General features: G+C 46.8%; 2 protein-coding genes across 2 annotated transcripts; both read right to left on the bottom strand.

Moving 5' to 3' along the window:
* LOC120796170 (protein phosphatase 1 regulatory subunit 1C-like) lies at positions 1-12,573 on the bottom strand. The gene is made up of 5 exons (XM_040138625.1): positions 12,437-12,573; positions 10,547-10,604; positions 8,973-9,010; positions 8,112-8,166; positions 1-577 (listed from the first exon to the last, which is right to left on the bottom strand). Exons 1-5 carry the CDS (start codon positions 12,515-12,517, stop codon positions 510-512), a joined length of 300 nt encoding a protein of 99 aa, XP_039994559.1. The 5' UTR covers positions 12,518-12,573; the 3' UTR covers positions 1-509.
* A 4,881-nt stretch (positions 12,574-17,454) lies between these two features.
* On the bottom strand, positions 17,455-20,691 carry LOC120796496 (PH domain-containing protein DDB_G0275795-like). The gene is made up of 3 exons (XM_040139406.1): positions 20,524-20,691; positions 19,542-19,607; positions 17,455-18,916 (listed from the first exon to the last, which is right to left on the bottom strand). Exons 2-3 carry the CDS (start codon positions 19,548-19,550, stop codon positions 18,035-18,037), a joined length of 891 nt encoding a protein of 296 aa, XP_039995340.1. The 5' UTR covers positions 19,551-19,607; positions 20,524-20,691; the 3' UTR covers positions 17,455-18,034.

The raw sequence follows: 20,691 nt of genomic DNA, 5'->3' as shown, positions 1-20,691 counted from the left end.
TTTGTTTTCACAGCATCAGAACAGGCTACTCTGAGTTTCCCGCCAAAAGTGTGAAATGTCGGCTGCGCGAGCGTTTGAGTTCAACTGTTGTGATGGAATTTATTTGCTGCTTCTGTTAAAGGAAAAAAAATCCTACTTCCACCCTGTTTCTGAACTGAAACGGGGCAAACAGAGGCGCGTTTTTAATTTTAATCCCGGGGCTAAAAAGATCGTAGTCGACTCGGCGGCGGTTTGCGTGAAGTCGCGTTGAGGTGAAGGTGCTTGGTGAGGTGAGGCGGCCCTGTTGGCTGTTTCCAGACCAGTTCGCTGAGAGGAAGGGGGGAGGCTTCGCGCTTGTTTTTTTACGCGCTCCGAGTAAAACGTCAACCGCTCGGAGCTCAGCTCTCCCGGTGAAATCAATGTCCTGTCATGTAGGCGCTAGGCTCGAGTTGGCCGCCGGAGTCCGTCTGTTGGTTTTGTCAGGAATAAATTGTCCGCCCTCTTTTTGTGCTGAAGACTTCTCCCCCGGGTCAGTCGTCCTGGGGGACGGTTTCGTCCTCGTCCTCGTCCTCCTCGGGTACGGAGCTTTCCAGCTTGCCTACACAAACACAAAGGTGACTGAAATTTAACATCGCTGAAAACACAATACATTCGTTTTTAACACCAGGGCTCAGGCCCTGCAGACCCGTCCCCCTCACCTACCGACCCAGACGTACGCCATCGCCACGGCCGCCAGCTTTTGAAAGAGAAACCGAAAAGAAAAGCATCGTTGTGATCCTCAAGCAACGAATCCGGGTTTAATTTGCTATTTGTGGTGCAATACCTGCCAACAATACCGCGATCCCGAGTCACCACGCGTAGACGAACGCCGTCATTACCTGACACGGTGCTGGACTTTTACAAAATAAAACTAAACTGTTGGCTGTAAAGGGCGAACAGCAGCTCCCTGGGATTAAAATCCCCCCGTTTCCACCTGCACGTTGGAGGCAGCGTCACCAGGAAATACCTGCTGAAGCCTGGACGGAGAGCAGGAGGCAGGCCCCGGGGGGGGGGTCACTTTAAAAAGATTGACTTCAAGGTATCAACGGACAGAAGAAAAAAAGACGTACATGATTTGGACATAGGTTTTACAGATAAACCAAAGGATCGGGCCTTTTGACAAGCTGTTACGGTGGGTCCCCATTTCCTTCTTTCCCATCTGTCCCATCTGTGGACGTTTTTTTTTTTTGTAGCCTCCGAGGGGCCACGCCACCGGGACACGTTTGTTGCGTAACCCACCCACTCGAATCACGAACACACAGAGACGTTTTCGGCCGTTAATGTCGTGACGCTGACCTGATCCGAACGGCAGGGTCGGCCAGGCGGGAGGAAGGCGGACGTGCAACGCTATTTATCGCTGCATTAATGGTGAAAACAAACGTTCTGAAAAAACCTTTTTGATTTAATCTTGAACACTTAATGTTTTAATCTCTTAATGGTTTTTCTCTGGTTCCGTCCCGGCATGGCTCATATGTCAGGGTCTTTGACGACTACGATTCATTCGACTCTCGCGAGCCGTCATGTCCTAAAACTATTTTCATTTTGTTTGTCGTGGAAGGTCGTTCGGAGCCCCACTATAGTATGACAATCAGGGGCCGTTTCTGGAGGTCTTGGTCCTGTTTTTGTCCTGGTTTGGATCATGTCCAGGATAATGATACGAAGCACAACCAGGTTAGTGATATACCTGCGTGGTTCTGGCATTATCCGGGTTTTCTGATGGTCTGTGTAGGAGAATCTGTCAGTTCTGTGCTGAGGAGCAGGTGTTATCAGTATTTGACACTTAATACTTACATTTTCTTTCTTCCTTTCTTTCTGTTATTCAGCTGACGGTGAAACTAGTGAGGCGTCTTAGTTTCGTTTCAAAGCTGAATAGCTCAGCATTAAGAACATAGAACATGTTTCCAATATTTTATTTTATTTTTAACATAGTGCTCAACAGTACTGTCTGTATTATGGGCACAGAGAGGATGTCAGTGCGGGTCTGTTGCAGGGACGTGGGGACAGGATTTAGACGGACCCTGCTCAGACCCCGTCGTGAACAAAACCTCGACCGACTGGGCTCGAGACAGCCACTCGCTGCCGCTCGACGACGTGTGACTGACTGAAACCTCCGATCTGCGGGTTGTTGTTGTTTTTTTTTAAGTCATATATATCTTGTTGCTCACCGGACCCGGGCGAGCGCCCGGCTCGCGCCCGGCTCGCCCGGGGCCCCGCTGGAAACGATCTCGAGAGGCCGTCGCCGAGGGATTAACAACACTCAGACATTCAGTCAATGTTTTAATGCAATGCATCTTTATTCACAGCCATTTCTGCACAAGCAAAAAGAAAAAAAAAAAAAACTCGACGTCGTCGCCCGCGGGATTTTAGAGTCTACGCCGATTCAGCGCAGGTTAACCTGAAGTCTCCACGTGCACGTGTCTGTCCGTGGGAACGGGCGCCGGGGGGGGGGAGAGGGGCTGACGCCCAACCCGGAAATTGCCCGACGTTAATGTGCAGCACAGGAGCGAAGCAGCGGGTTAGTGAGGCTCGGATGAGGCGAGGAAGAGGAGGGGGGGAGTTGGCTAGGGAGGGGGGGGGGCAAAGGCGGCTACCGGGAGACGGAGTCGGGACTGGACGCTTCCTTTTTGTGGTCACATGACAAATCTGAGAAAGAAGGAGAGGGAGGGAGGGAGAGAGAGAGAGGGAGGAGGGGGGGGGGCGGCGGAAGGTGGACAGATCATGCAAAGCCACAAGAGGAGGAAAGACAAAAGAGGGAGACACAGAGGAGTTAGTGCCACTAGTTGTTCCTCCCAGGGGATTTACAGAGCACAGACATGGACGGAGTCACCAGTGGCAGACTGAGTGTGTGCGGCACGTGTGCGTTTGCTTTTTCACGCACTGCAGACGTGGTCAGATTTTGCACAGTGTACTTTCTCTGCGGCCACAGAGTCTCGTTGAACGCACGTCAACGCAAGCTTGGATTTTTTTCCAACTAGAGGGAAAAAAAAAAAACCGGGACGACAATCCGACAGACACGGAGCAACATTAGCGACCATTTGGGGTTGTCGTCGTTGCCTCTGTCCCATATCCGCTCTCCCTTTAGCTGCTAGATGTTCAGCCCTCTTCACCGGCTGGTCTCCAGCTGCGTCTGCTGCTTTAGGCTGGATGAGAGCAGGTGGATGAGAGCAGCTCAGACGTAACAAAGAACTGAGAGGAAAAAAAAGTTCCCTCAGGCTGCAGAAGTTTCATCTGATCCTGGTTTCGGGGCAAATGAAATGACAGTTTGCCTCTTTTTAAATTCTAATATTATTTTAATGTAGAAAAACTACTTTTGTTTTTTGTTTTTGTTGAGATGTAGTTGCACAAAATCCTATGGTTGTTGTTGGTGACTATTCGCCATAGTTTTGTTAATGAAATTAACAGGTGTGTGTGTGTGTGTGTGTGTGTGTGTGTGTGTGTGTGCGTGCGTGGCCAACAGAATACTCCAAATGAGTCTGAACCCGACATGTTGGCAGGACATTTTTGGGTTTATAACCAAACAGAAGCACTGCCCTTGGTGCTGGTGAGATGAACACTGAGATTTCTGTGTCCAACCATCCTCGGGTGTATTTTCATCTCAGCTCCCCGTAATAACTCCAGTTTTTATTTCTGGTCTTTTGAAGAAACCTCGATCCAAAAGTTCTTCCGGCTGGTGCGAGCTGGCATCAAGCGAACGGGCCTTGCAGTCACCGTGACTCCAGTCTCTAGCCGATAACCTACTATAAACTCAACGGAAATCTGACAACGCAGAGTTTGATTTATTTTGGAGCATGCTGCTGCCAAAAAACGTCGACGGTCCTCTGCCTAAAAAAGCGTTTACCCCCTAAACCGTTGCTCTCTGCCACTCCTCTCTCCTGATTGGCTAAGGGCAGACCCGGCTCGTTCCCGCTGGCTTACTCTGGCCCGTTCTGATTGGCCCACAGAGAGGCAGTGGCACAGAGCTGCGCTGCGATTGGGCTCAGCTGGCCCGTCCGTCTCGCAGAGCCCTGCCCCCCAGGAGATGTAGCTCCACCCCCCGGCCGAAGCTCTGAGGAGAGAAGAGCACCTCTGGTGGAGAGACGCTGCGACCGCAGGCGTGTCGCAACAGAGCGGGAAAAAAGCCAAAATAACAAGAACAGAATTCATTCGCGACTTAAAAATCATAACTAGAATATAAAAACTGGGAAAAAGATCCGGACTGAAACTCAAGGAGAAAACTAGAAGAGAAAAAAAAAAAAAATCCGATTGAAGATTAGCTAAAAAGTTCAGTGGATTTTCCCCCGACATCTTGTAAAAAACATAAATATCCAGCTCAGCCGCGAGTGTTGTGGAAAGACGTCAAAGAACTCGGTCTCACTCGTAGATGTTTTTTTCGGGGAAGAAGTTTTCCAAGAGCAAACAGTAAAATGGACCCAAACGGAAATGAGCCACAGCTCGACTTACAACGTAAACTTTTAAGGTGGGATTTTTTCCTGTAGAGCCGCTAAGAACATGTAAACTCCAAAGAGCTCCTCCGGGGTCAGTGTTGTATTTAGTTTGATTTGTGGATCTCCGTCAAAATCCTGCGTCGTGACCCAGCAGAGACTCAATAATGAATGCAAATCCTACCAGAGTCTGCTTGAGTGTAAAATTAAAGCCCTTTTTTCAGTCCGAATAAAAACAGCATTTCCACCTTCAACATGAAGAACCGCTCATAAAATCCTGTGAAAGCACAGTGTGAGAATAAAGACGAATCAGGTTATTAAATATAACGGCTCCTACTGAATGTAAATGCCTGCTATGCATTTGTTGCATAGGCAGCTACTCACAAGGCTCTAATCTAACTGGTCTGCACACACACTCAGACAGGATCAATAAAAGAAAAGCTTTTATGGTCTCCACTTCCTGGAAACTAGTCAGTGCTGCACACAGAGCTCTGCACGCACACACACACACACACACACAAACACACTTATACGCATTGTGTTTTTCTTCCTTTTTATCTTCCCTTTCTTTTTCCCCAAAAAACCTGCACCTCTTCCCTACAAACCAACCAAAACAGACTTCAGTCAGACAATCAGTCTTGCATACACATCCCAGATCAAATATACACCGTGGAAAAAAAACGCAGCCCTTGCTTAGTCTTAGCCTTTCTAACAACCGCGGTGCTGAAGTGAGAGCCCGTACAGTAGCAGCACTGCTTCTCGGGGGCCCGTCGCTGTTTTCCAGGGAGAAGCTCCGTCACGGTTTTATAAATTATTCAGCGCAAGCGATGATTGAAGAAATGACGGCAAGTCCTTTGGAGATAAAAGCCATCGGACAGGTGCTCGTCGCTTGTGTTGTGGATGAAAGCTGACAACTTCTTTCCCGAGTGAATCGGCTACTGGCTGCTCAGAACATCACAAGTCCTGATAAATGTCCATAAAGTCGGGCTGAGTCAGTGCTTCCGTTGCCTCTTTATGGCCCCGTCCGTTGTTCGTTTGTGTACTTGAGGATTCAACCGATTAAAGCACCAGTCAGTTATCAACCGGTCAGCCAATCGCGTGGCAGCAGCTCAGTACATAAAATCATGCAGATACAGGTCAGGAGCTTCAGTTCATGTTCACATCAAACATCAGAATTGGGGGAAAAATCAGCGACTTTGACCGTGGCATGATTGTCGGTGCCATACGGGCTGATTGGAGTACTTCTGAAGCTGCGGATCAACTGGGGTTTTCATGCACAACAGTCTCTAGAGTTTATTAAGAATGGGACAAAAAACAACCAGTTAGCGGCAGTTCTGTGGACGGAAACGCCTTGTTGATGAGTGAGGTCAGAGGAGACTGGCCAGACTGGTTGGAGCTGACAGAAGGACCACAGTAACAGCTCAGATAACCACTCTGTGGTGAGCAGAAAAGCGTCTCAGAATGAACAACACGTCCAATCTTGAGTCGGATGGGCTACGACAGCAGAAGACCACGTCGGGTTCCACTCCTGTCAGCCCAGAACAGAAATCTGAGGCTGCAGTGGACACAGGCTCACAGGAAGTGGACAGCTGAAGACTGGAAAAACGTAGCTTGGTCTGATGAATCTGGATTTCTGCTGAGGCAGCAGATGATAGGGTCAGAATTTGGCTTCAGCAGCATGAATCCATGGACCCGACCTGCCTTGTGTCAACAGTCCAGCCTGGTGGTGGTGGTGGTGGTGGTGTAACGGTGTGGGGAATGTTTTCTTTGCACACTTTGGGCCCCTCAATACCAGTCAATCATGGTTTGAATGCCACAGTCTGTCTGAGTACAGTTGCTGACCATGTGCATCCCTTCATGGCCACAGTTCACCATCTTCTAACGGCTACTTCCAGCATGTTAATGCACCATGTCACAAAGCAAACGTTGTCTCAAACTGGTTTCGTGAACATGACAGGGAGTCCAGTGTACACCAGATCTGAATCAAATAGAAGACCGCTGATATGTGGTAGAACGGGAGATTGGCAGCATGAACATGCAGCAGAAAAATCTGCAGAAATGATGTGATGCAATCATGTCAACATGGAGCAGAATCTCACAGGAAAGTTTCCAACATCTTGTGGAATCCAGGTCACGAAGAACCGAAGCTGTTTTGAGAGCAAAGTGAGGCCCTACCCAGTATTGGTAATGTTTGTCGACTTGAACACACAGGTCTGTTTTTACTGCTGTTCTTTAGTAAATGTGCACTGATGTAACTAACAACGTGATAGTCCGTCTCTCAGCACTTTCCGGCTTCCCTTCCCTGTCTGTGGCACGCTGTCCCAATCCCAAACCCCCAGGTAAAATCCCCAGGTTTACTTCGTATCATCTCTGTCTACACTATTTTATCAATCGCAAATTCTTCCCGAACTTTGTGCCACTGAAGCACAGTATCACGTACCATCTGACAGGCCTTCCATTCTCCATCTTCTGGCCCCGGTGTCTGTGAAAGTCCGGCTATATTTTCCTCCTTTTTTGTGTTTTATCCATGGTTTTACTTTTTTTTTTCAGAGTAGAGTTAATAACACAGAGAAAACTTTGGCCAAGGTAGTATTACTCCACCACAGAAGCACTGTGAGGCTACAGTTATTTTCATTGTCATTACATCTGACAGTTACTGTATGTAGGGACACTGTCCGAGATTTCGGCGGGAATCATTAAAAATACATTTTTACTTTAAAAGCCACTTTGAACGCCGTACCATAGTTTCAGAAAACAAGTCATCAAAAAAAAAAAACCTGCCACCAACGTCGCCAAATGGCCTACGGATCTGAGACCGAAAAACGAGACCAAAGACCTCAGATCAGAACCAAGACTAAGAAAACAGAAGTGGGGGTGAAACCAGGAATAGCTACAGATACGCAGAGAAAAGACAAACGGCGTCTAGTTAAACAAGACAAACAGTACTTCCATACTGAAAGCAGACACAGAGATAACATGAAGCTGAGGAGAGAGGGGGGGGGGACTGGTGTGTACACAGCTGCAACAGACCTTATGGTACAACATCTGCAGAAAGTCAAATGGAAATATGCTGTAAAGCCGCAGAAGAAGACAGATTCACTCACGCGTGCTGGATGAAAAGGTATTTATATGATGGAAAGATGGACTGCTTTATCCCTGCAGTGGGCGTTTGTTCATTAAAAAAAAGAAAAGACATTTCAGGTCCTTATCCTCACTTCCAAACACATTTATTTGATACAACGTTTTCCAACAACGTGCTGATTGTTGGCCTGGTCACGCAGTAAACCCACTTTGAGGGCACTTCGTTTCAGAGGGACAAGAGATGGGTCTGTTGCTAATAATCCGGAATTAAGAGGTCTTTGGCGTGAAAGACGTGTAACGAGTGTTTCTTTACTGTTTCCGTGCCTTTGCGCAGACATTAACGGGCACAGCTGCGGCTGATTCCTGATGTGGCGGTGCCATATTATTTTTTCAGTTTGGATTTTAAAAGCGTGTCGTGGCGTCTTTGCCGTTTCTGGCTTTATCTGCCGCTTCTGTCCCCTTGTCACTCCCTTGTTTTTCCCATTTCAGAGGCACACTAATATGGTCACGAACCGTAAATCAGGAGACTGCGGAGGGACCAGCACATTCTTTTTGAAAAATCATGGGAGACCAGGCTAAAAAAAGGTGTACCTTTCATGGTGGGCGGGGCGTAGGTGCTCTTCTTCCTCTGAGAGGAATCTGAAGGCTGCAGAAGAGAAGAAAAAAACATCTCATTATCACCTGACTTGGCACAGCCATACAAGCAGAGCTAAGCCACAAGTAAGGAGTAAATAAGGCTGAGGATAAATTGCGAGTATAGATTGGCATTTTTTTTAAAAAGATGTCAACTCACACGTCTTTGTCACGAGGAGACCAACGATGATTTAAAAATATCCCAAGCCAATTAGTGTACTCGTAAACGTGATGTAAAAAAACAGCGGACGTTCTGTTGCTCACGATTAAAAAATAATACCCACGCGGGCCTGCAGGAGACAGGATCCACCGCGCCGTCCGCCCTAATCTCATTCCGGTGACACAACACCGGCTCTCCAGACACGCCGTGATTTATCTGGCAGACCTTCTAGCCAGAGACTGCCTGGCGTGAACCTTAAATGCCAAGCCTAGGAAATTTGCGAGACGCTAAGAACATAACTCATCAGGAGCGCATGTCCCTCCGAGTTGGAAGGGCCATTCCCACTCTAATCCGTATTTTAGATGGAATGTTTTTTGATGGATTTGGGTGTTTTTACTAGCTTGTTTTTAAATTGCACCAATGGAAAGTATAAGGGCTTGTTTTTTTGGGTTTTTTTTTTTTTTTTTTTAACAGATCTACTCCAGTGTTCCTCAGTAAACACTGAGGGCTATTTCCCCGGCATCGACTATCTTGCCTGGTACACAGATGACCCAAAAGTGTGGCTTGGAAGCCAGTGCGGCAGACGGGCGTTCACCTGCCGGCGTGTTTTTCCCCAACTCCCGCTGCATCTGTACGTGTTTACAACCATTTATACAAACCTGTGACTCTCCGCCGGCGTTTTGCTGGTCCCCAGCATCTGCAGGAGAGACGAGACAGCAGCAGTGAGCTCCCTCTGTTCCTATTCATTTGTCAGCAGCTCATTTTTTATCAAGCTGATCCGTTTCTGACACGTTGCCATTTTAAAACCTGCATCACAGATGTTTTTTTTTCAGCCCCAGACAAATTCTGTATGATCAGAGCAGCGCGAGCGCAAGTGCAGTCTGTAAATGGTGAAGTTTGCCAGGACCCGGTGCAGGAATTCCTGGAACTGGTCCCTTTAATCAGTACTGAGCAGTAACCTTTTTAGCACCTGCAGGTGATTATAGTCTCTACGAATAAAGGGGCTGTTGTCCAGTGACTCAGCGGTTACTTGGCCAGGAGCTGAAATTTCTGGTCTTCAGAAGCGTTTTATCTTCATTTGTCGTTGAGAAAAAGTGTTTATACTTACTCTGTTGCCACTGCTGTTTTGAAGGATAAAGGCCGGTGATATTCTCTGTGTGTCTATTGTCAGCAAATCCCACGAACTGACCCAAAGCAGCAATGCGTTAGGCTCTATTCATACCGAAGGTGTCACTCTTATAAAAGTGAGACAAAAATCTGTAGTTTCATTTTTGAGCAAGGGTAGATCATCTCCTGGAACAGAGGAGACGGTGCATTTGGTCGGGGGCTGTTTTCGGCTGCAGACTTATGCACAGTTGGTGCCCTAGTGAGTACTTCCAGCGGCGGGACGGTGCACGTGGGATCGACTCATAGTAAACCACGGTTGTGTGTTTGCTCACGGTCACTGAAGTGTTTTTAATAGCTTTCGGGACAACGGTGAAGCTGATTTTGACGCCGAAATACGATCCCACGTTCCAAAATTACCTCCCAGCTCACTGCCGATGTTAAGGTGCGATACTTTCACAACACGTCGGCACCTACCGAAGACAAAATACCAACGGGTATGTCAGCAAACTCCTGAGAGAAACCGACATCTTAAGACGTACCATCTGCACCTCTCATTGTGCTGATCTTTGTTGCGAGGCTCACAGCCTTTGTCGCCTAAAAATGAAGACGTAACATCTAATAATATGATTTGGTGCTCAGATCGACCCTGGGCTGTTTTCCATCTGCAGTCTCCACTAGGCCATAATCATTATACTAATGAGGAGAAAATGTAATCCAGATGTCGGGTATAGATTTTTAGATTATTTTATAGTTTTGTAATGGCCCGTCCATGTTTATGTTGCCGGTCTTTCCTGTTGTGTTTGATACCGACAATCTTCTTCTCCGATTTCGCTGAGAGTCGCACGAAATGGCTGCTCGAAAACACATCGGGGCTCCGCGCAGCCCCACTGGAACCAGACTCACTGAGCCGAGCTCACTGAATGGAAACGGGCCGATTATTCAATCAGTCGGTTCCTGTGTGGAGGGATTTATAAGAGCTGAGAGCCACACACACACACACACTCTCTTTAGGCATCCATCAGCCCAGTCTGAAAACTGAGATCACTTTACCGAATCTAATAAAAGTGCCATTATAGCGGTTGCTTCTCAGCGCCCCCCCCGCCCCCGCCTCGCTCTGCAGTTTTACCTGTGCCAGGTTGTCTGTAGATCTGCAGAGTGGCAGGAGTCGGTCGTCTGCGACGGATCTGAGGTAAAGACACAAACACACTTTCATTGTTTCGTCCCTCTTTGAAATATTATCGGGGGGAAAAAAAAACCCCTCTTGTGCTCGGTAAGACTTCCTTCAGCTTCTGATCCAACACTTGGGTTTTAAAAAATGAGCCCTTTAAAAAAGCCCAAATTCTTGCACTTGAAAACACAGTTAAACACACTCTTGCGTATTTTTGCAGACCCTTAATTGAGAGCATTTCATTAGCTGCCTTAATACTCCATTAGTCTTTAAAAGATTCATTTAAGTTGATTATCCCGAATGCATCTAGAAAATATAATTTTCCGCTCCCCAGTTTCAGCTTCTGCTTAAATGTAGGGTTTAAAAAGCACAGCTTTCACAAAGCACAAGAGTCACATGGCAACACTTTTTGTTCCTTCCTCATGATTTTCAAACGCAGGCTTGAGGAGGGCGTTTGAAATACGTTTGACCAACTTTAAAATGAACAATGTGTCCTACCGTCCCAGTGATTTACACACACATTTTGCTGACTACTCTGATACTTCTTCCAGTGATCCATTTTACATAAACCGACGAAACCAATGTGAAACGCGGATTTAACCCGCTGTTCCTGTTTTTTTTTTTAAATTAAAAAAAGACATTTTTATTTTGCCGCTCTTGCACAGACTGAATAACGCTGTCACACTGCAGGAATGTAAATGTGCGTCCGCATCCTGGAGGAGCCACTCGGTTTACAAGATGATATCTCTAAGAGAAACCACTGCTAAAATTTTATCTTTGACTTCCGGAAAGGCCGACAGTTTCCGAGGCAGGGAGTCCCCAAACACCCACGGAGGGGCCCTAATCTGTCACTGTTTATTTACCAGCCTCCTTAAAAATGAACGACTTCCGGTTCCCAGTGACCCAACCGCTCGTAAAGACGCCGGCAAAGGCGAAAACCGACAGGGAAGCCTTGCAGGGAGCGGTTCTGACTCCCTGACGCGACATTACACCGTGAAACAGCAGCTTCTCTCTCTTGTTACTGTCGGTGCCCTTTCGAGAAAATGACACCACAGATGACACCTTCTATCATCGTGCGATGTTAAAATTGGTCTTTTCCCGTCGCTCCACCGGACTTTCCCCACTTTACTAATGGACGGTCAGTTAGTTATCCTGTCTTTCCCAGAATGCCTTTGCACACCCCGTCACAGAACAGGCCTGAAGTGAACTTGGTGCAGTCGGCTGCGGTTCACCCGTGGCAGGAGTAAGATTAAATTAAATTATGTCAGTTCTGCTCATGCACGGTTACAGCGTCGGCGAAAAGCACATGAATAAAAAAAAAACAACAACAAAAAAAACCTTTGTTATAACTGGAAGGAACATTTTCTAACACGGTAAACGTGTTTCCGAGTAACTCGAAACGCTGACATTTGACAGTAAACATGCAGTGAACATTTCAGGAATTTAGAACACACATCACTTTATAATGTATCTTAGGGTGGATCTTAATTTTAATTCTCCGTATTATCTGCTCACGATCACACAGATGTTACCCCTTTGAACTCTTTGCCACAAAAACAAACCGGCCTGCAAAATACACAGAACACTCAAAAGTGTGTCACATGCGGAGTGTGTCACATCTCAAATAGGACAGATCTCAAATACGACATACCCACTAAACACACATGCCAGATATACACGAAGGGCAGTTTTCATAAGATCCGACTTGTGCACACATGCGGCTCTGCACCCACACGCAGAAAATTCCAGGCAGGACTCGCGGGATCCCAGATAGAAGCCCCATTCAGCCCCACGAACCCACACCGTGCCCCCCCCCACACACACACACACATGCTCAGATACACTCACATGTTCGGCGGCCTGTGGATCCAGCTGTCCCTGCAGCGGAGGCGCAGCGAACTGGATCTTCTTCGGACTGCCGGGCTCCATTATTACTGACTGAGAGACAGAAAGAAAGACAGAAAGAGAGAGAGAGAGTGTGTGTGTATGTATGTGTGTGTTTGTGTGTGTGTGTGTGTGTGTGTGTGTGTCAAGGAGGGAGGGAGGAGAGAGAGGGAGGGAGTGGTCTTCTCTTGGCTGGCGGGGTCCATTATCACTAACTAACAGACTTGGAGAGAGAGAGAGAATAGCAGCCAAGTCATTGCAGCATTTTCCGAAACACACTCTGATGTAGCACGAAGTAGTGAAATAATATCAGAAAAGTGGACATTGCTTCTTTTTTTTTCTTTTATTTAATTTTGTAATATTATTCTGCTCTGTAGAAATGTTAAAAAAAAAAAAAAAGGACACACAGTTGTATTGAGTCTGATTCCTCATGACAACGGCTGCTTAAAATTTACAGCTCTCAGCAGCCACACTGAGCCCCGGGTCGATGCTGTTCGAGGGAGCGTTATACGAGGACCCTGGAAGTCAAGAGGACGGGCCGTGGTTTAGGCACATACCCGTCTCCACCACCATTTGCACTGTTATGACTTTGCTGGACAAAAAAAGGGGCTGTGAATCCTATTGACCACACACGCATCAAAGACTCAGAGTCTGCAGCCGCGCTATAGCAGCTCTGGGAAGCTGTACTGGGGCGCGGCGGCGCTTCGATCCCTACGGTCGGCGTGGCGACATGCTCACGGTGACAACACTAACCCGCTGATGTTTTCAGCGGGCGCAGTGTCTATATGTTGACCTTCTTCGTCCGGCGCGTTAGCTTGCCAGCATTTGCTCATTAGTGTTAAACACAACTCACTTCTGAGGCTGACGGTTGATAAAGTTCTGTAGGTATTTGGTCATAAGCCGAAGAACTGGTCACATTCAAGTTTTCACCTGAGTCGTGATTTCACCTCGAAATTAAACTGGAATCCATCCGGTAGCTGTTGAGACGTTTCACGCAAAACCCCGGATGTCAATCCGGCGATGGCACTAGATGAACTCAAAGGGTTTCGGCAAAGTCATTAGGACTCGTAGTCTGAGAACCATTCAAGTCTTTTATAGACCTTTTCTGCCAATGCATCCAGTAGTTGTCGGGGTATTTTACAGGATAAGTGAAAAACTTTATCTGCTGGGGGCACTAAATGAAAAGTCGGGGGCGCACCGAGGTTTTTCGGATTCATCCTCGCGGCACCGTGGTTATCTGTACCCAATTCCACGGCTTTTCACCCAGCAGTTGTTGAGATATTTCAGTCAGGATCAACGTTGCGGACCGACCGGTGCCACCCATAGAGCCATTCCCTGGGAACTTTGACACAGATACGATGCATGCTGGGACGTATATGCTAATAGACGTACATGTTTCTACACAAGTGGACGAGCTGAGCGAACGATCCGTGGCACAGTTCCTCGGAAGCATTACGCGACCCAACTCACGGTTTTAGTTCTGGAAGCAACAGCTAGACAGTTTAGATTGACCTGAACTTGAAACTGACCAATTTACTTTATCTAATCACACAGATTTACACCTAATGATAAAACAAGAGTTTATTTAATATAACTGATAACGAGATTTTACACTGTAAACAAGTCTAATGCAAACATGAAATCAACTCTGGACATTTGTTTTTTCTGTGTTCAACAGCTCAAGAACACTAAAGAATACAAATGCTTTTCACTTTCCAATGAATTATCATAAAACCATCAGGCTTTCGTTGTTTATATTTCTAGGGCCAAACAGCTTGTAATCCTTATTTATGCCAAAAAACAAAAAAGACAACTATGTTGGCATTTTTTTGACAGTGTGGTGTTTGTAGCATCATGTGAAATGCAGGGTCATTGGATTTTAGAAATGCTGATCATGAGTCCCACCAAGACAACCCAGCGCCCTCTCAGAGAATCTTGAGCGGCCATCAAAGGAAGGTCTTTTAAAGGGTAAAATTATTTATACACTGCCTGCAATAAAAAGCCTTTATTTCTGTATTTCTTTTTTTTATTGACCTAATAGCATTTCGGTGAATGTTTGAACGCGAGGTCCCCCAAGGCCGATCAATCACCTAAATTCCCAGAAAAAAAAAAGGGGGGATGATGTCAGTGTTCATAATGGTAGCTTCACCTCTGAGACAACGTTTACTTGGTTTACCATAAATTCTCAGACTTATGAGCCTCTCTAAAGCCATACGGTATAAAAAAAACATACACATAATGACGCACGCATCAATAAACCGAGACCCAGGATAAATAAATTGTGTTTATAGTTTCAGAGATCCATGTGCACCAATATGGACGTCAGACGGTCAGAATGATAAAAGGGTGGCTGGATTAGATCTAATGACGCATCGTTTCTTATTTAATCTTCACACTCACTAAGTAAAACCACAGATTAATCATTGGTGTCAGAAAATTGGTGAGAATACTGTAACGAATCCTGTTTGATTTGTTATTTTGAGAAAAAAACTTGTGCTTTATCAACCGAAGAGGACTTGTACAACGGCTAACACGCTGCGACTCGCTTCATTTTCAATCTATCAACTGCAGCGGACAGGATATTATATTGTTTTTCGCTTCTTCTGACACCGGTTATTCGTTTGTGTTTTAAATCAGAAAGGATGACGGTCAAACGCTGCATTGCGTTGTGCTGGCGGTCAATCCATTCTCGTTTCTCCCGGACCTCAGCGCAGCCGATGATACCACTGACCGTGATATCCCACTGGACCCTACCGTAGCCTGGGTGTTTTGTCAGCGGCAGCGCCCTGCGACGGTCCAGCCCCCGTTGAAAACACGGGCATTTCTGCACTGGTATCGCCGACTTGAGGTCGGCCGCAACCTCATAGGCAGCTTTAACATCAGTTTCCTCTTCTACCCAGACGACAGCCAGATCCATCTAAGCAGTGACCCTGCAAACGGTAACTCACCATTTAAAATGCCTTCGTCAGCTCCATAAACAGATGTCACGACGCACTTAAAATTTTCAGTTCGGTTTAGTGCGTACAACACAGTAATCCGTGCCCACGCAGGTATTTTTAAAACCATGCGACAGCTCTTTTGCAGTGGCTTAAAACTGGTTTGAGATTGGGAATTCACCACTGTGGACTGTGAACTGTGTGTGCACTTGAATTATTTGACCGTCAGCTGCCAAACAGCGGCCAATTTAACGCGGTAAAATCACCTCAGACTACCTTCTTCGCGGCGCCCACGTTCACCTACCCACACGCAGTGTTGTTTGTCTGGGTCTGATTTGTGACAGCGGCGCTTGTCCACGGCCTCTTATCAAGTATCAGATATCAGCGGTTACATGGGCACGACAACTACGGGAGTGTTTTCGGTGCCGTCCCATCGTAACAGCGTCACATCACTTTGACTAAAAATAAAGCGGGGCAGTTGTTCGTTTATGGGTTTCCAATTTGATGCACGCTTTAAACCGCTGCGACTTTAGGTCCACGCTGCACTCAGCCGAACAGAAACCAGGGGCTGTCTGGAAGGTTTGAAACCATCAAACGATTACTCTAATCCCCAGCTATTTCTTTTTTAGCAACCTTGTGAAAACTACTTTCAACGTGGATTTATTTATGTCCCAGCGCATCCAAAAGTTCGGTTTCCTGCTGCAAAAAGATACTGGTCTCTACAGCGCACGTTCAACCAACAACACTTGTTTATGTGTTTCCTCTTCAAAAGTGAATCATCGGACGATAGTTGGAGACAAAGAGGCAGTTTTATTAAATATGTCATACATAACAACAGACGAGCAGGAGTAATCGGATCATTACAATACCACAGTGTAAAAATGTTACTAAAGTAAATAAGCAAACTTAAGTATCACGACTAAAAATATCGGATGCTGAAAAGTGGCTTTTTTGAGTGAACCGCTAACGTCTTTAGATTGTTGCTGACGTGCAAGCAGCATTTTACTGTTTTTTAACCTGCTTTATACGAAAAAGTTCCTCTCCATTTGACTTGGTAATCACCAAACGGAGAGTAAGAGAGGCTCTGTGTCTCTGTTGTGTCCATTTGCATTTTCTACCCCCCCGACTCAAAAACCTGCATCCTCCAGCCACCAATGACATCAGTGTGCGTTTGCGTGCGCGTTGGCAGTCGTAGTGGAAACACTTTGTCTCAGTGGAGACATCTGGAGAGACTTAGTGGCTACTGTAGGTGGAACAAGCCACACACACAAATCATACAAAGAGCCTCTTGTGTGTTTTGTCAGGTTGTTGGAAACTGGCCATCTCTGCTAACAAACACCTGCACTTTCCACTCGCATCAGTGGCTGCTATAGTCGACCTCCTCTTTTCAGGACATGACGTGAGGTCCTGGCAACAGATGCTGGGGCCGCACTATACAACATGTTTTTATATTTGAGTTGAGAGAAGCTCTCATCCATGTATGTGTACATGTGTATGTGTATATGTATGTATATATATATGTATGTATGTATGTATATATGTGTATATGTATGTATGTGTGTATATATATATATATGTATGTATGTATGTATGTATATGATGTAAATGTATGTATATATGTGTATATGTATGTATGTATGTATGTATATATGTCTATATGTATATATATATATGTTTATATGTATGTATATACATATATATGTGTATATGTATGTATATGTACATGTGTATATATATATATATATATATATGTATGTATATATGTGTATATATATATATATATATATATATATATATATAATTTTTATATATATATATATATATATGTATGTATACATGTATATATGTGTGTATATGTGTATATATATATATATAGACGTGTATATGTATGTGTGTGTGTGTATAAATATATATATATATAAATATATATATCAATAGATGTGTGCATATATGTATACACGTTGTGTGTGTATATATGCTAGAGTACTGTGCAAAGGTTTTAGGCACTAAAAGGAAAGTGAGGATGATTTCAAAAATGATGCCATGAACACTTTTTATTCATCAATTAACTTCAGACAAAGTGTCGTAAACAGAAAAAGCCTGAATCAAACCAGCGTTTGCTGTGACCACCCCTGGCCTTTAAAACGGCACCACTTCTCCTCCGTACACTTGTGCACGGTTTTACGAGGTATTTGGCAGGTAAGTTCTTCCAAGCATCTTGGAGACCTTTAGTCCGTCTCCGTGTCTTCTGTCTCTTCATGTGATCCCAGAGTGACACCACGATGCCGAGATCGTGGGCTCCGTGGGGGCCAGACCACCTTTTGCAGGACTCCTTGACTCTGAAGACAGTTCTTTATGACTCTGGCGGTGTGTTTTGGGCCCATTGTCCTGCTGCAGAGTGAATTTGGGACGGATCCGACGCCTCCCTGATGGTAGCGATGATGGATAAGAATCTACACATCTGAAGTGACTAAAACTGCTGCACAGTTGGCCTTAGTCTGGTGTAGGTCCGAGGCTCGTATTCAGATCTCTCTATTGGATGTTTCGCGCGTTTAATGGCCGGATACAGCGGTGTAGCACTGTTTAATCCCTATCGTTAGGTTACCGGTCCAGCACTGTAACGACTCTAGTATGTGGAAGGAAGGTGCATGTGGTAGCAGTACCAACAGGGTTGAGGGGTGAGTGCATGCAGATGTGCCGGGGGTGCATTTGGTGCCCATAGGGGTGTGTGCAGCGTCGGGGGGTGTAAGACTTGACCCTGAGCTGTGAGGGGAGGAAAATGTTGAGGTGGTTGTTGCTGGTATTGATATGACATCTGCCAATGCTGCTGCTGCTGTTGTTGTTGCTGTTGATAATAATACTGGTCTTCCTGTAATGTGGGTTGTGACACCTGCTGCCATGGTAACCCCATCTGCTGCCACTGAAATGGCTGTGGAAGCAGCAGGTTGTTGGTGTGGCCTGCTCCTCCCCTGGCACAACTTTCCTCTGTTTTCTCGTCCTCTCTCTCAGACAGGTGCCGGCGGATGGCGAAGAAGGCGTCATTGGTGTGTTCCTCGGGCAGAACCTGCAGGTGGAGGGTGGAGACCACCTTGGCAGGGCAGGGCAGGAGGGAGAGAGGGGTGAGGTGAGGAGTAAGGGATGGAGGCGGGGAGAAAGACCTGACGAGCGGAGCTCTTCGAATCGCCCCCTGCGTCCCGTTTTTGTCTTGCAGCCTCTCCGACGCCTCTCCCGTCTCCCCCTGTCCGTCACCATCCTCTCCCCTAGACTCAGGCTCAGCGGCATCTCCACACACGGGCGAGCGCCGCTCAGGTGTTTCCGCGGCGACATGCCCGGAGCAGCTGCTGTCCGAGCTAGACTCGGCCTCTGACTCAGAGTCCACCTCCGGACAAGAGTCTTCGCCCGAAGAGCTGGACTCCCAGTCGCCCCCCCGCCGAGGCATGGCGCTCGCCTTCTGGTTGTAGCAGGCGGCACAGCGAGACAGCCCGAGGAATTCAGGGCCCGACCTGGACTGGACACAGAGAGAGAGAGAGACGTAGCGACAGTCAGGCTGCAAGTCGGACACTCACTTAGTTGTTGAGGCTTGGAAACCGTCAGTCGTCTACTTAGTCATTTGTGGCCTTTTTCCATCGGCTTGGAAGAGGATGGTGTCAAAGTCAGCACTTATCAACACTTTCTCTGCCCCGTGTATCTACTGACCCAATCAGAAAGGACAGAGTGGTCATAGTTGAACACGACAAGCACTTGTCTGACACGTGCAGCGCCCGACGTGGCAAACCTTCAGAAGGAAGAGCAGCGCAGCGTACGCTCCGGTCCCGTTTTTAACGAGAGAAGAAGCCAAACTTTGTTACGAGGTTCATTTCCAGGGCGTCACGTCGAATCTAAACAGCTGCCTTTGCTTGTTTTGGACCGTCTGCAGACTGACATAAGTCGTCTGGGTTGCTCTGTGCAGACGGAACGGACGCGGTGGATCACCCCGCTCATTCCCCCCCCGTTTCGCCACCCTCCATCACTGCTCCCTGCCATCCCAGACCCGAGAGCTTTACGAGGCACCTCTCCAAACACGAGCAGGCCACAAATGTGCAAGACGAGCGGTTGGTTTGGAAACCGTAGACAAAGAAGACACAGTGCAGTACCTCTGTCATTGGAAGCTCCCGGCGGCTACAGTGAAAGAAAATGGTCCGAATCACACCTTCAGTTACCTGCAGGTTTAAAAGAAAACAACAACAACACATAATTTAGTTATTTTACTGAATTAACTAGAGTCGCCAGGCTAATAGCAAATGTTAAGACAAAGACGCGCGGCTAGTTTGAAAAAGGCGAAACCACGACTCCACTGTTGGGGGAAATAAACCAATGGGATTACAATCTGTGGCGAGGCCGATCTTTGATACACTTGTCGTCCCAATAACCCGAGTGGGCTCTGACGCCTGAACGCCAACGGCCGTGACCGGGGACGCGCGGTCACTGAGCTGAGAAGCGAGCAGAGAAGATCACCTGAACGCCAGGCGTCCGTCGCTCCGGGGGCAAACAATACAAACACGAACCTGCCAAAACCTCCTGGGGTGGGGGGTAAGTTGAAATGAGACCAAAACTAACAATAAAAACAATAATCCACTTCTATATAACAGAGTATTAAAGGACTTCCCCTTGAAACCTCCTCCATTGATCTGTATTACTGCACTGAAGTTTGACTTTTCCATCGTGTTGTGTGCCAGCGACACGTTCCTGACGTCTGATCAGCGACTGTGTTGAAAGTGGATTCATCGTTGGAGTCGGTTTTTTTTTTTTTTTTAGGACCGGAAACTGAACACCTCGGGGTTTCGGACTCTGATGCTCGGAACAAAACGAGACATTCAGAGACGTCGCCTTCCGGCCCTGGGACCTTTTTTTGGGGGGGGGGGGGGGTCGTGACTTTTCACAGACTAAACAGTGATGAATCGAATAAAACGACTACTCGGCACGATAATCGTCGGGTGTAACCCCGTCTCATCTCAACTCTGGGTAACGTCTGAGACCTGACGTGAGAGAGATGGTCCTCGGGTCATAGGATTGAATGTGAGACGTTCAAAATGTAAACGTTTCTTAAAAAACAAACAGAAACAAACTCACCCTTACCTGCCTTTTCTCCTCCTCAGCTCCAGGATGTAGCCGGTGTCTGCCCGGTCTCGTCGACAGCTGGTTCGCGTACCTGCATCGGGTCACGTACGTCACACGTCGCGCCCAGGTGAGTGTGCGTCTCTCCTCGTCTCCGCCCACACCCACACACACACACCCTTCCTCTGC

This window comes from Xiphias gladius, chromosome 11 (assembly GCF_016859285.1).
Source record: "Xiphias gladius isolate SHS-SW01 ecotype Sanya breed wild chromosome 11, ASM1685928v1, whole genome shotgun sequence".
NCBI classification, from domain to species: Eukaryota; Metazoa; Chordata; class Actinopteri; order Istiophoriformes; family Xiphiidae; genus Xiphias; species Xiphias gladius.
Note: the sequence above shows the minus strand (reverse complement) of the source record. Positions and strands in the feature narration are given on the sequence as shown.